Genomic DNA, 15690 nt, shown 5'->3' on the forward strand with positions numbered 1-15690 from the left:
TGATTTCAGACATGGGCAGCATGGGGAAAACTATGAGGAAGTTTTGTTCAATTCTGTGCTGCAGAGTTAGCTCCGAGCTGCCTTTTGAAAACATTGCAGCTATGGGTGTTTCTTTTTGAGCACAATTGCTGCTTGTTCACAGGATGCACTGCTCCTCTTGTAGTCTTGCATTTCATGAACTATTTTATATGCAGAAATGTAGATAAAATAGTTAAAGATTTTTTGTGTAGTAAGCTAGTTGTGTTTTGTGTTATCTCATTATGAAGTCCTCAGACACTGTTATCTTTCAGAGAGGATGGGAATAAAAGTAACAGAATTTCTTTGATTAATTTATATTTGAGGCTTCTGAAGTAAGCACAAAAAGGAGAACATCAACTGAAAACAACGAGCCATGTGAGAAGAAGACCAAGTCACTACAAAGTACTATGGATGACATCTGTAATCCAATGAAGACTCAGGATAAAAGTGAGTTGGCCATAATCAAACCTTCAAGCATTTGTACTTAAGGAACAGTTTTTCATTGTCAAATGTTAAATAAATAAATAAATAAAATTATCTGAGTATGGTTTAGAAAGTGTCTGTTGGGTGTAAGATACATCTTTGAAGTGTCACCATGAACATATTAGCTATACTGCTGAAGCATTCTTGTGAATCAGGCTAGGTACTGGAGCCTCTGAAATTACTCTGCAAAGTCCCTTCAACTGACTCAACTTTAGCAGGTTGTTTAATTGGTAAAGTCCAGGCGCTCAGGCAGAAATGCTACAACTTAGAACCAGTAAGGTTGGAAAAGATCTCTAAGATCTTCTAGTTCAGTTGGCAGCCCATCACCACCATGACCACTAATCACGTCCCTCAGTGACACCTTTCTTGAGAACCTACAGGGATGGTGACTGCACTATTTCCCTGGGTAGCCTGTTCCAGTGCTTTACCTCTCTTTCTGAGACAACGTTTTCTAATCTTTATTGGTTTAGCTGTCTGTCTTTTAGACTCATACTGCAGGTTAACTGACACCTGACTGACACCGTACCTTGCTGCATCTGGCTTCGAACCAAGATTTTAAAAAATAAGTGATGCTAGTCAAAAAACAAATATGAAGTTTATTACACTTATTTTCCATTTAAAATAATGAACTTCTATATTCTTTTTAAAGAGGGAATTATGTTCAGTTTTGTGGTTGTGATGCTTTTAAACATTGTTATGAGACACTGTCATCTAACAACATTTTCTGTGTAAGAGCTATGCTGAAAAATCACACTTATACCTAATTTTGTGGCTTAGCAGTTATCAGTTAGAAAAAGATTGTATTTCTTTCCTCATATATGAAGAAGGTGATGAATATTGACTTTCTAGAAAATTCTGTCAGGTTGGCAAGAGTAAAGGCAATGGGAGAGAATAGAGAATGTAGGAAAGAGAGAGACTGACCTAAATGCCTGAGTTCCCTACTGGCTGAGGTCATTCTAATAGACATTTGTTTTTAGAAAATAATTCACTAATGTTTTTTGCTATGTATTTTACTGAAGAAGACCTTCTGACGTATGAAAAGCCCCGCATATGTCTGCAAACTCTAGACAGACTGAGAGAATTCTACTGTGATTCAGATCAGCCATGTAACAGAGTCCAAGAAGACAGTTTTCGGGAGAAACAATCATTGATTTTGGAGAAGTGCCCCAATATTACTGGGAGAAGTCTGGAACTGAAGAACCCTCTTCAGTATGGGGACACTAGCCCAAAGGTTGCTCAGAAGGTATGTGGTGCTTTGATCTACTGCAACGCAGCTGACTTTAAAAACAAAACAAAGTTTGGGACAAGACTCCTTTTACTTACAAAATATTTTACATTTTATCATTAAATAGTGTGGCACCATACAATAGGTTAGCATTTGTGTCAGGATGTTATCCTGGAACTCTTAGCACAATGAGCAGAACTTTATTTAGAGCTAAGTTCTTCAGAGATATCATTAAATTGTGCATTGTTTTAGTAGGCAGTAATTAGACAGCATAAACACTGGTAGTGTGTCTTGTAATCGTGAATTAACTTATAATACTGTAGTATCCTATTATACTATATTAACAGATATTCAGTGTGCTCCTTTGCATTGATTTCTTTCTGTAACGTCAACTCTGATTAAGGTCATAAAATTCCCATCAGGCTCCTTTGCAAAATGTTATTTAGGATTTTTGCTAAAATGTAGCTTAATTCAGTTGGATATATCTCTAACTACTAAATATGACCATGTTTCTTTTCATGTGCAGAAAACACAGATAGTTCCCCTGAGAACTTGCTCTAATAGCCACAGTACATGACAGTAAGAGTGTAATTGTAGCTTGCTTTTCCTTTAATTATGAGGAAGTTGAGCAAGCATATTTTCAGAGGAAAAAAACTTTGTGTCTGATATGTTGGTCGCTTGGTTTTAGGGGCCGCCTTGCCAACTTGAAGTATTCAGGTTCTAAAAGGCCTATCACTGCTCACTGCGTGGTTGTTTCACTGGGACTCAACTATTCCTTAACAAGGCTTTACATCTGGCTCTTTAGAAGGAAAGAGGCTGTATGGAAGCTTTTGTAGGTGATTTTGCCTTTCCTGTCTTAAACTGTTGTATCAGGGCTGTGTGAACAGAAGAACAAAAACAAGAGTGAAACGAACAGCTTGTGGCACAGAATTGCTGTTCTGATAATGAATTGAGATTATGCAGCTGTGGTCACATGGAGACTACAGAAAAGCTCTTTCTTCTCCATTCCTCTTTCTCAAATACTTGTCTGGCAGTTTTTAATTTCTGCTTTGTCTGTGAGTTTAATCTGTACATACTGTTTAGTGTATACATACTGTAGTTAAGTGGGAAGCAATTATAGATGCCAGAACTATAAAAATATATTTTGCACACACGTATGTGTGAAACATGCAGGGAAAATATTTTTCCTTTTATCGCTATGATTTTTCTCTTTGGTAACATTAGAGGCCATACATGCCTGGCATAGATTCACAGTTAGAAATTTATGTGCTACAGTAATTGCAGTAGAGGTGTCTGTTTGGTGAGCAAGGGCAGTGGAGCTCTCCTTCCACCAAGTTGTGAACATAAACATAAGATGGATGTTTCTGCAGAATCGGGTTTCTCTTTGTCTTTGGAAACAAAATGCTAATCTTCCACGTATCAGCTGTTGCAGGATTGCTATCTGTCCACTCCAGAGTTGGCTTCCAATGCACTAACACTGGCATCCTTTTTGTAGCAGTATTGCCAGTGCATATTCATATCCTTGCATGCTTTTAGTCAAACAGCACCTGATTCAGTTGATGGTTATACATGAGATTATGGTTGCCATTTAGCCCTTCCTTCTCAGATAACAAGCAATGGCAGCTTTAATCACGTGCAGAGAGAGATGCAAGCAAGATATATGCAAAGGAAAAGTAAATAGTGATTGATTTTTACTTAGGATGCTTACTGGACAGCTAGGACTCATGATCTTCTGAACAAAGCATTTCTATCATCTTTCTTTGCATTATGCATAGCCAGGCACGTAAGATGGGGAAGGGCTTTCTCTTTGCTTCCTTGGAATGGTTCATCTTAGATACTTGTCCTGCTTTTTTTTTCCTCTTGGAGTTAAACCTTTAGCCTTTTCCCTCTAGATTCCCTGAGCTGCTAACTTAACGAGCTCAACAATTCAACTTCTAGCCTTTTTTCACAGGCTTTCCTAAAACAATTTTCTCTATTGAATGAGGCAGTAATATTGCTGTGGTGGTTCAGAGCTTGGATCAAAGACAGCTGAAGACTGCAGATCACAACAGAGACTACAATAGAAAACTGAGGATTACAATAGGCATCTACGTTCCTGTGTTCATCTGAGTTCTAGGTGTAGTTCAGGTTTGTTTAAGCTGAGCTATGTTATCTGCAACTCAAATCGGTCATCCCTTGACTGTGTGCAGTTCTGGAAATTTTGCAATTCACAGATGTGCAGCTAAGTATTCTTTTTTTTCCCCATTATTCTGTGGTATTCTGTGGGTGTGTTCTTTGTACCTTCCCTTACCCAGTGTATATGATTTGCACTACCTTTCTGAGCTACCATTGCTCTTGAACATCCAGTTGTCTTTATTCCTTGTCATTTAGATATAACAGTTCTTAAGAAATTGAAGTTTACTGAGTTTATTTGCAGATACAGAAATTCACAGCATAATCTCATCCATCATATTTTGTGAAATTGTTTGCTGTTAAAATATGTGTGTGGGGGTTGTCTTAGCATTCTTTTATTATTTTAGCAAATTTTATTAATACATGGTATTTTTATGTAATTTGAAAGGAACTTTGCTGTAAGTGAAACTCAGCTTACTGATATTGTTCACTATACTTATAAAAGGCTGAATCCATCACTTCTCTTACAAAACAGAACAAAACAAAGTTGTAGAACTGAAGTTGCTCAGCTGGCATGGGCTGCATAATGTCAGTAGATATGCTGAACAGGAGAGAGAGTGGGCTCAAAGCCTTAACAGTTAAGGTTTTTAGAAACTGTTATAGAGATTTATTTATTTTTTTTTGTGTAAGAGTAAATCTGTGATATTTCCTAGACTTGCTTAGTGCAGACTGAAGAAGAAATATAGTTTTGGTGCTTGAGAAAGCAATCTGAGACTTGTACTGTATTGGCTTGTTTTTTGATTTTACATAGATTTTGGGAACATCATTATCTCTGCACTGCAGTTTCTCATATGTAAGTTGGAATGATAAATCTTTTTTGATGATTCTTAACTTTTCCATATTTTATTTACAGGAGGAGCCACACTGTGATCTTAGCCAGTTTTCTGCATCCTTTAGAAACTATGAAACTACTTCAGACATAAATCTCAATAAGAGAACCAAAACCATTTACACTCCACTGGAACTTCAATTCATAGAAATGAAGAAACGATATAAAGATGCTATTTTGTGTGTGGAGTGTGGATACAAATATCGCTTCTTTGGAGAAGATGCTGAGGTAATTTTGTTTTTTATAGAATTACAGAAGGATACTTGCATTGTGTTAGTGTCTTACTTAGGTGTATGGGTATTTCCAGAAGGAGGCTTGTTGTGGACATTAGTTTTATAGCTGTTTTTAATACTTGAAAACAAGATGAAAAATCTTTGCATACATAAGTTAAATTAAATATTATTCATACATCTTTTACCATAATTGTTAGATAGATCTTATAGTGCTTGCTATCCTGAGTATTAAGAACTAAAGAGACACTGAGGTGCTACAACAATTACTTGACAGACTTAAAGTTGAAACAGTTTTAGAGGTGAATTCACTCTCATGGAACAGATCAAAATCTAGTATTTCAGTTTTGAAGACAGCGAACCAAATAGTGTCAAATAGATGAATGGATTCTGCCTAGGAGCAGACAAGATCTTAGATGCAAGAAAAGTAGCTCTGTGGAAAATAACAGATGCTACATGTGTTCAGTTCCAAAGCATATTCAGATGTTGCATCCACACACGCCAAGTTGCAATATGATAATCTGACATACGAAGTCAGTGATACTGAAGCCTCTGTTTGATATGATATGCAAGGACAGAGGATGGTAGAGGCAGCCCATAACGCTGGGCTTTTTCTTGTTGTGTTTCCATTTTGATAGTGGAGATTGATGTTGTCACAGAAATGTACTCCTGTACTGCATTTTGATAATGTTTGTGTTTATGGAAGTTCTGTTGTAACTGCAGCTAGCATAGCTGACCCGAACTACTATCTGACTCTTTTTCTTGTACTTTGCAGATTGCAGCTAAAGAGCTAAACATTTGCTGTCATCAAGATCATAACTTTATGACAGCCAGTATACCAACTCACAGACTGTTCGTCCATGTGCGACGACTTGTAGCAAAAGGACATAAGGTCATCTCTGGCTTTTAATTACATACTATACAGAATTGGATAGTATTGAAATAACTTGCACTGACTGAACAGGAGTCTTGTTTGAACTGAGAAGTAGGAAATTCATTATCACTTGTTTCTGCAAGTAGAATGGCTAACTTGCCCATTGTTGCATTTTCTCTTTTCTAGTGAATGCTGTGGAATTCAAATAGGTTCAAGCTTTCTCTGCTTTTTTAACAAAAAAGTAGCTTAATGTTTTCTAGAACAGTTATTTTAGTTTTTTTTTAATCCAGCCTTTGCATTTGATAAAGAGGAATATGTACACACTCTCCTTTTTAATTCCTCACATCCTATTTTTCTCATTCTAGTCCATATTTTATTTTTTCCCCTCTTTTCTTCCTGCTATTGACCTATTCCCCATAACTCTATGGCTTACTTCTTGATTCCTCTTTTTTACTGCTTATCAGAAAAAGACTTGTCCAAATTAATTGGAACAGCCATTCTCTTGCAAGTGCTGAACTCCAGCTAAATTGTTTCAGGACAGGACAGGAAGCACAGGGGCAGAAGTTGAGACAGCAGTTAAAAGTAGACAGTGAATGAGGAAAAGCTATGTATTCCTGGGCACATTAGTAGGACTGATGCTAGCCTCTGCTCTTCCTGTTCAGCATTAATGATGCATTTTCCATTTGCATATCTTAAAAGATCACAAAAAATATTTAAAAAAATTATTTATAATCAGGGAGCTAATGTTTCTTTTCTGTGTGCCTTAGGTTGGAGTAATAAAACAAATGGAAACTGCAGCACTGAAGGCTGCTGGAGACAGTAAAAGCTCCCTCTTCAGCCGGAAACTGACTGCTCTCTATACAAAGTCTACACTTATTGGAGAAGATATCCTTTTCAACTGAATTCATATTCAGACTCTAATAGTTGGCATATGAGATTCTACAATACCATTATTATCACCAGAGTGTACCATAAGTAGTTAGTAGCTGACAGGAAATAAAATTACTCTGATTTTTTCTTGTGGTAAAACATCAGTCAGGCTTTATAAAGAATTTAATCTCCCCAGGGATTTAGGCTTATTGTAAAACAGCTGAATTTGTGTTTCCTGTAGTTATTTTCTATGTGATCTTCCCAAGTCTGTGGTGTCTGAAGGTCTTGTTTTCAGTTAGGTGTTTGAACAAATGGAGAAGTTACAGTATTGGTAGTTCAGAAGAGTGTGAAGGAAGAATTGACTAGTGTCAATAATTTAAGTGAAAAGAGAGTACTAAAATCAATGGACTTTTAGAAATAAAGCTAGGAAGTTAAATCCTGAGGTTGTAAAGAAGATGCGAAAAAGATAGGAAAACAGCTTTTTACCAGGCACATTGTTTTCTTTTTCTTTTTTTTTCCTTACAGTCTTTATTTTTCCTGTCTTCTTCCTTATCTCTGTTATGTTTTTTCTTCAATTTCTCAATTAGTGATTACTATACAAGAGAGCTAGAAAGATTGTTAGATTAATGCCTGTGGCATTTAAGATTGGGAAGGAGATTACATAGTCCTGGGAGTTTGCTGGAAATGTTCTTATGTACATACAAACTCTCTTACAGTGATTGGCAAAATGAGGAAGGCAGACTCAGCAATATGAACCAGCCTAGGTGACTGATATGCAACACATTTTGAACAAAATGAGTCTAGTGCTCCTTCTAAGGTGTACACTTTTGTTTAACTTGGGGTATTACTAGGTCTTCAGCTATTTCGTGTTAGTGCATTTTGTTCTTTTTGTGAAGTACATGTGTTTTGCAGACATGAAGTTAAGGTGACAAGTGTAAGAGACATGTGGCATCTAGCTATAGATATAACTGCTCTTGATTGGATGGGGAGGCCTGCAGACATAGCTGAGGATGGCTCTTTCATAAACTGATGAAATCTACATCATGTAACTGTGTATAATATAAAAACGACCACTGACCAGTTCTCATGCTGATAGTCATCTCAAATTCACTATAGTGAAGGAGTCATGCTAATAAAAGTGAAATAGATAGTCTGGCAATAGAATGAAAAATGTAGTTGAGAAGGACTTAAATCTAGAAAGACCTACATGTAATCCACAAAAGTCTGTACTGTGTTGTTTTTTTTTAATATTTGCTACATGTGAACCCTTTGCTGAAGTTAGATGATTCTGTAGATGTTGAAGAGGTAACTACAGATGTCCCTGATAACTACCTCCTCTGTATTTGTGAAAATGGAGAAAATGCAAAAAACAGAAAGAAAGGTGACATTCTTATGGGTGTTATGGTAAGTTTCCCTGAGAAATCGGTATTCTAGGCTTTTGTTTACTGTTTTTCTTAGAAGTGGGTTGTTATCATCTTACAGTCACAATTGTTCTGTATTTTAGGCTCTGTTTTGTAACAAAGTCCAATGTAGGTAAGATATCTGTGTTTGAATGTTGATAGTTTAATGTCTAAAAACTACAGAAAAGATTTGGAATTGATAGCTGGATGTTCCTAATACTGTTTTTGCTGCCATGTCTCTTGAAAACATAGCTGTTTTAACTAAACACAGGAAAAGTTATTATGATTGTGTTTGCATTTGAATGTCCCACTCCAGCTGGGAGAGAACAACAAAAGTATGGATTAAGTGGCAGCTAGTTTCTAAGCTGAACTGAATTCCACGTATTTTCCATGGGCTCCCATTCTTGTATATTTTTGCATAATCCTTGATAGTAGTAAAATTCAAGCAATAATAGACTTAGGATATCAATGACACATCTACATTTTTAAGGTATCATTATGGTTTACCAAGACAAAGCTGCAGTAGTCTTTTGAACTCGCTGTCGTTTATAGATTTGAAGAACATAATTGCATTTTTGATCTGTCACTTTCTTTAACTGTGGGGATGCTATGTAATTTTTTTAATAAACAGCATCAGTTTTCTTTCTGACTTTGCTAAAATGCTCCCTGAAAGTTTAACTACCGAATATTTATACATTACTTTATTTGACAGGCAATCCAACCAACTACAGGAGAAGTTGTTTTTGACAGTTTTTGGGATTGTGCATCTCGCTTAGAATTAGAGAGTCGGTTTTTACGCCTGCAGCCAGTTGAACTAATACTTCCATCCAGCTTGTCAGATCAATCTGAAAAGCTCATCAACAGTGTAACCTCCATGAGGTATGTTCTGTGGGGATTTTGTTGTGGTATTTGATTTTTTTGTTGTTGTTAGTTTTGTTTTTAGTTACAGCTAAGCTATTGATGAAATTCAGATACAGAGGCAAGCATTGATGTGTAGTCTGCAAAGACCCTCTTCAGAATAACTGTGGTTTGCTTCTGAGTACTCATTCTTTACTTGCATTTAGACTGCAATTCATGTCTTCTGACTGAGCCTGTGAAAGGTTAGCATGCCTAAACATTTGTTGTTTTCATTTACGTCATCTTGATCCTGCACTCTTAATTGCGTGTTTTGTTGGATTTATTTCAGAGCTGACCTACCTATCTTTGGGATCTGAAAATAGTTTCCTATGTCAGTAATACTTGTTTGTCATAGTATTAAGATCTCTAAATGGCATGGAACAATTTTTCTGCTAGTGTAGAACCATACAAGAAAAGGTTTGCAACTGGTATTTTATTTTGTTTGTGCTATTAAGCTATCTTAAATTTGAATCCAGACTTGAAAGGTATGATGACTGATCATCCATCTGTATTTTGAGTACTCTTGGTGTCAAAAGTAAAGTTGTTTCACATTTTCAATATTAATTTTACTGTGGCATAAAGCCAGAAGAGGAAATAATTTGTGGATGATAGATTATGGGAATAAATGATTTCTCCAAACATCTCTCCCTTCCCGTTCCTTCCCTCCCCTCCCCTCTCCCACGGAACTCTGGTTTGTAGAGAACCCACTAAGAATTTGGCATTTCTGTTTTTAATGAAGTCACCAGAAAGGATATGTTTCCTCCTACATGTTAATAAAATTGGAGCTAAAGAAAGCCAAAGAAAAATGAGTATATTACATAGGTGCAATTTTCTATGGGGGGAAAGACAGAAATGTCATCATTTCCTGTATAGTAAAAATAGACAAATGCATCACTGTCACATGGATGGTAATCACCTGACAAATTTTCAATACTCTACCTTGACTACCTCACTTAAACTCTGCCCGTGTCATCATCAAGTATCTTTCTCTAATGTCCCAGACAGCTGGTTGGTTTAATCAGTGTGCTCCATAGGTGTTGCTTTCCCGCCTGTTAGTGTAATCCTTTGTCCCCTTCTACAGGGAAAAGTAGAAGTTGGTGTGGTGTCATGGATGTACAGTCTAATTTCATGGAACTTGCACAAATGTTTCTGTATTCAGCTGTCAGTCTTTCAAGTGCTTGAGTGTTCTAGAAGCAAGAAAGGAAAAGGAACTGAATACCTGGAAATCCACTTGGAAATCATTATTGGGGATCAATAGAAAATGTGGTCTGTGAAAGTGTCATATCCAGCACAATTCAGTGACGTGTGGCATTTGCAAAATCATAAGAAGTTGAAAAGATCTGTGCTTGACTTTAGATGTACTGAGCAAGCAATGTCAGTGTGTGTTCCTGCAGTGCAATGGTTTGTTCAGTCTTGAGCAGACAAAGAAAGTATTCTTCCTATCAGGTTTGGAAGGAATAAATATTTTGTAGTTACCAGCAGATGTGCTTTTCTGTCACATTAATAACATTCTTGCTTTTTTCAAATACAGGAATATGTCCCAAATACTTAGAAATGTATCATGATGAAGATTAAAAATCTTTTTTTGGTTGTTCCAAGCATTGTATATTGAGTTGTGGAATCTGCAACAAGGCAGAGTTTTGTCATGGACAAAGCAAGTGGATTTTTCAGAAACTATTTTATTTGTATGCTAGGGCAGTTCTGATGCAGATTTTAGAAAGCAGTTGTTTTTTCTTTTAATTGCAGCAGCTGAAAGTGTTAATAACTGCTCATTCCTATTACAAATGAAAAACATCTCCCAGTAGAGCAGATATTTGCAAGCAGATGTTAGTTTTGTTTTGTTTTTTTTTTCTTTATGGTAACTACCCCCAGATATTTAGAAAGTGTTTCTCTGGTCTAAATGACTGTAATTACAAGAGTGTGGTAAAAATAAAACATTCCTTCATTATGCTTTGGTAGCCTCACTTCCCACCCTCCACTTCCCACTAGAGGGCCCTGAAGTATTTAATTTAAGTGGTTCCAATATTCTCCTTTCTATAAAATTGCTATTTTACAAGCAGTAGCTTTTTTTTTCTCATGTATAGTGGATGATCTAAAATATTAATTTTGATTGTGTTTTACTTTGTAATTTCAGTCTTTGTCTGCATTTTTCTCTAATAACTCACATCTGTTACCTGGGAGAGATTTAATGGATTCAATTTTTTAGAAGATCTTTCTGACTAAAACCATGGGAACTGTGATCTTGTGTTTCATCAAGGTTCATCTTGTCTTTGTATTTTTATAATGCAGTGGGAAACAGCGGAATTTGTAGAAACAAGGTACAAATAGGAAAGAAAAATTGTCCTGGGAAATACACAGCTTGAAGTGGTCAAGAACAAGTAGGAGAAGAGAAAAACCTTTCTTTCTGACTGTATGCAGATACCTTGTAAAAGTTGTACCACTAGCTGTCTGAGTGACTTGGGGGACAGTTTGCTTTTGGATATTGAATATTTGGATATTGGATATAATATTATTAGATCAAGGTGATGTGAGCTAGGTCTCTGTTCTAAAATATATTTGAAAAAAAAAAATTAGTCAAGATAATTTACTGCATCTTTATGTCAGTGGACATGATCAGTTGGTTGTACTGGAAGACTTGGAAGAATCTTCTTGCTTTCCATATTTTTTCTCTCTCTCTGTTTTAAAATATATAAAAAATAAATACGATAAATATATACTAGTATATGTACTTATCTCTTTGACATCAGTGTACAAAAATAGGACATACAAACTGTGCATTTTTATTTTATCTGTAATGTTTCACTTCCCTCTTCCTAGTCTATTTTGGCTGTCACCACAGCTATGACCAAACTCAGCTAAATCATTCACTAGTTTTTACTAGTGCTTCCATTTTGATATTGTGAACAGGACAATAAAACACTTGAGAAGCAGGGTATTGTTCTAAATTTGTTTTTAACAGAATAAAGGTCTAAAAAACTTACCAAAATATTTTAGTATCCTTATCTGGTTGATACTCACCAAGAAATACTATGACTGAGGAGTGCTTCAAATAGTAGAAATCACTTTTGCTCATTCATGTAGAAACAGTTGTAAAGAATTTTGAGTCAGAAATTGAAGTCCAAACAAAAAAGTGGCCTCTTTCTTTACTTTTAAAGTTTTATGGAGTACAGTGATAACAATATGCAGTAATACTGTAAGGTACAGTGATAGCACAGTAAATTTGTTAATCCTGTAAATCATTGCATATATGATTTTCCATATTTTATATATGGCTGAAAACAAAGTCTTGCAATGGGTAGAATTTTATAATCAGTTATTAAATGTCTGAAGTACTAGGAAAGTGGTTTTAGTTAGAACAATTACAGGCATAGATGTTAATATAATGAACAGAAAGTAAGTAAGGTTAAATGTTACTGCTGAAATGAGCTAACTCAGATACTTGCATGATTTGGAAAACAGTGGAGCTTTAATCCAGTTGGTATGAAGACAGTAGCTGAAAAAACCTGTCTTAAAACTAGTAGGTTTGAAGGAAGCTAGACTCTTTGTAAAAGATTTTGTTTAACAATTTGGAGTAAACTTCAGTATTTACCAACATGAGTAAGCTTTAAAAAGTAGTTTAATTTGCATCTTCTTCTGGGTAAATTTTCCCCTTGGTAACTTAAAACTTGTGGAAGGAAAAGTTTTGAGATGTATGACGTGGTTCCATGTTCATTTTGTTCCAGTATGTTGCAGTTTCAGATGGTAAATAAAATGGTCCTATTGCCAGTGTTATGATAGACATTGTCCATAAGAACGAATCACTAGAAAGTGCTATTCTAGGACATTGAATCTGAGGTCAGTCCTGGTGGCAAGCCTTTGTTCAAAAGCAAGCCTTAATTTAAAAGTAGCTTATGGAAAATGGTTCAGAACAAACTGTTCTGGCAGGTACTGTTCTGTTCCCGAACCCTTACTAACATCTGTTTGCAAGTGCTGGCTGGGTTCGAGGAAAATCTTTTAACACTTTTAGTTTCCTTTTTTTTCTAGAAAACTAAGAAAAGATTCTTCCTTGCCAATACATGTGTATGCACTGTGTTTTGTACTCCAAACTCTTCCTAGTCAAGGGTCAGTATCCATTCTCCTTTATGACTGCTGCATTAAAAGTTGGTCTGTCCTGGTCTTGCTGAAATCCTTCCCCATTTGGTTGTTTTATTTCTCCTTGTGTATCCCTTTTTCTGTTTCATTGAAAAATGTGGTACTTTTGTCCTGCAAGTCTCAAGATGTCCCAGGGCTTCTCTTTATATTTTCTTCCCATTTGCCCTTTTTATGTGAAGGGTGTTAATGCATTATTCTGTGACATTCTTTGACAAGTGTTGCACCTTCATCTTCAAAGCACCATTCCATCCAAGTCTGCACTGTTGTTTATCTGTTTGTTTTTTAACATTCTCTGTTAGATGTCTGGCTGACAATCTAAAATTGGGACAACATGGTAAATAATCTCATCTGTGTCCTCAGATTTCTCACTTTATTCTGCTTGCAGACCTTGTCGACTTTCTAGTAGCTTGGGCCTGCAATGTAGGAGGCTGTTTTGACATAGATTTCAATCAATGCTGCTTTACTTTTGCTTAAACTGGAGTTCGTTATTGTTGCTCTGTAGTATAGCTAAGACTTATTAACTCCTGATTATGGCATCCAAGTTTCTGTTTTTGCTTCAGTACTGCAGTATTGCTTTTGGCCTGGATACTGCTCGTTGGAATTGCCTTCTCAAATCCATTCTTAACTGACCTCGTGACAGATACTGTCAAGTTACCCCTGGACTGAATCCCTCAAGTAATTAATCTTCCATCATTACATGCAAGGCAAACTTTATATCTAAGGATCTTCTGAAGCTTTGTTTCAAGATCTGTTTGCTTACAGTGAGTCATTAAAGTGCTGAATACCCCTCTTACTTAACAATGTTTTCTGCCCTTACCTTTGTGTCAGTTGTGGTCACAAATGGATGGCTGAGGTTGGCAGGGACCTCTGAATTCATCTGTCCCAGCCATTGCTCCAGCAGGGGCATCCAGAGCAGGGTGCCCAAAAATAAGAGATGTCTTTTGTTTTTTTTGTTTCAATGTATTCAGTGCCGTAATAGAATAGAACAAAATGCTCAGGATTCCTGGAAATGCGAAGTACAGTCATCTTATAAGTTAATTTGTAAAGGGTATGGGAGCAAGGTATGGCAAATTTAATACATCTGTTGGTCTGTAGAGCTACACATTATGAATTATAGATAGTTATGAGTTTGTCACCAGTAAACAGTTAGAAACTCAGCTGCGGTTAGCTCAGTGAAAGCTTGGAAATGAATTTACAGTGCATTTAGTTTTGCAAATCTTTATATGTGGCTAATGATTGCTGAGATCAGAAGATGCATTAATAAAGTTAATACTGAAGATTTTTTTTTTAAAGAAGGTAGATGTTATGTGCATATATTTATGTAGCTTAGCTAATGAGATTTATAAGGGAACAAGCAGGGAGAGGCTTGTAAAGGCAACACCAAGACAATAAATGGTTACAACAAGAGAAAATAGTTTTGCAAATGAAATTGCTAAACAGAGAAAAGTATCTGAAGAGTGGGTCATCTAGAAAAGAGTAGTCTCACTGTTTGTATAGTTTGTAACATTCTCATGGATTTTTAAGTGAAAGGCAAGCTGTGACAAATATCTTGAGAATGCTTTGTATAAATGGATGGTACAAGCAGCGAAATTTGCAGCGGAAAAAAAAAAGCAAGTCAAGTATGAAAACAGCATGTGAGCTATTTTCTGTAAATAAAAAACAAATGCATCATTGAACAGATGTTTATGGATTAAAGAGGCTTTTTTCACTGCTAATAATCCAATTCATGTTCTGGGTGACTCAGCTGTACAGAGAGCTGTTTGAAGAATATTGGCCATGTCATAGCTTACTTGGCTTGAACACACAGGAAAAAAAAAAAGTGTTATCAAATCATTGTTGGATGATGCTTTTCCATTTGATCTTGTTGCAATCATAAAACAGATGCTGTTCTCACAGAATCACAGAATGGCCCGGATTGGAAGGGACCCCAGGGATCATGCATCTCCAACCCCCCTGCCACATGCAGGTCCACCAACCTCCCCATTTAATACTAGACACAGGCTTCCCAGGGCCCCATCCAACCTGGCCTTGAACACCTCCAGGGATGGGGCATTCACAATCTCTCTGGGCAGCCTGTTCCAGCACCTCACCACTGTTTACTATGAGTAAAGAACTTCCCCTGACACCCAACCTAAATCTTCCCTTCCTCAACTTAAAACCATTTCCCCTTGTCCTGCAGTTATCAACCCTTTCAAAGAGTTGATTCCCCTCCTGTTTGTAGGCTCCCTTTAGGTACTGAAAGGCTGCAATGAGGTCACCCCACAGCCTTCTTTTCTTCAGGCTGAACAAGCCCAGCTCCCTCAGCCTGTCTTCATAGGGGAGGTGCTCCAGTCCCCTGGTCGTCTTTGTGGCTCTCCTCTGGACCCTCTCCAACAGCTCCCTGTCTTTCTTGTACTGGGGGCTCCAGACTTGGACACAGTACTCCAGATGGGACCTCACAAGAGCAGAGTAGAGGGGGACAATCACCTCCTGTCCCTGCTGGCCACCCATCTTCTGATGGAGCCCAGATACCATTTGCCTTCTGAGCTGCAAGGGCACACTGCTGACTCATGTTAAGCTTT

At 36.8% G+C, this 15690-nt stretch overlaps 1 protein-coding gene across 3 annotated transcripts in view; it reads left to right on the forward strand.

Annotated features, from left to right (window-relative positions):
* MSH3 (mutS homolog 3) overlaps window positions 1-15690 on the forward strand; it is a 111591-nt gene that overhangs the window by 799 nt on the left and 95102 nt on the right. The window contains exons 2-8 of one of the 3 annotated variants that reach the window (XM_085214323.1): window positions 342-465; window positions 1521-1744; window positions 4752-4955; window positions 5733-5849; window positions 6599-6716; window positions 7960-8105; window positions 8814-8980. In XM_085214323.1, coding sequence (XP_085070449.1) covers window positions 342-465; window positions 1521-1744; window positions 4752-4955; window positions 5733-5849; window positions 6599-6716; window positions 7960-8105; window positions 8814-8980 — 1100 coding nt within the window. The remainder of the gene's footprint in view (window positions 1-341; window positions 466-1520; window positions 1745-4751; window positions 4956-5732; window positions 5850-6598; window positions 6717-7959; window positions 8106-8813; window positions 8981-15690) is intronic. The other 2 variants (XM_085214324.1, XM_085214325.1) reach the window with 2 other exon arrangements.

The sequence above is a fragment of the Meleagris gallopavo genome, chromosome Z, assembly GCF_905368555.1.
Source record: "Meleagris gallopavo chromosome Z, MGAL_WU_HG_1.1, whole genome shotgun sequence".
Lineage (NCBI taxonomy): Eukaryota > Metazoa > Chordata > Aves > Galliformes > Phasianidae > Meleagris > Meleagris gallopavo.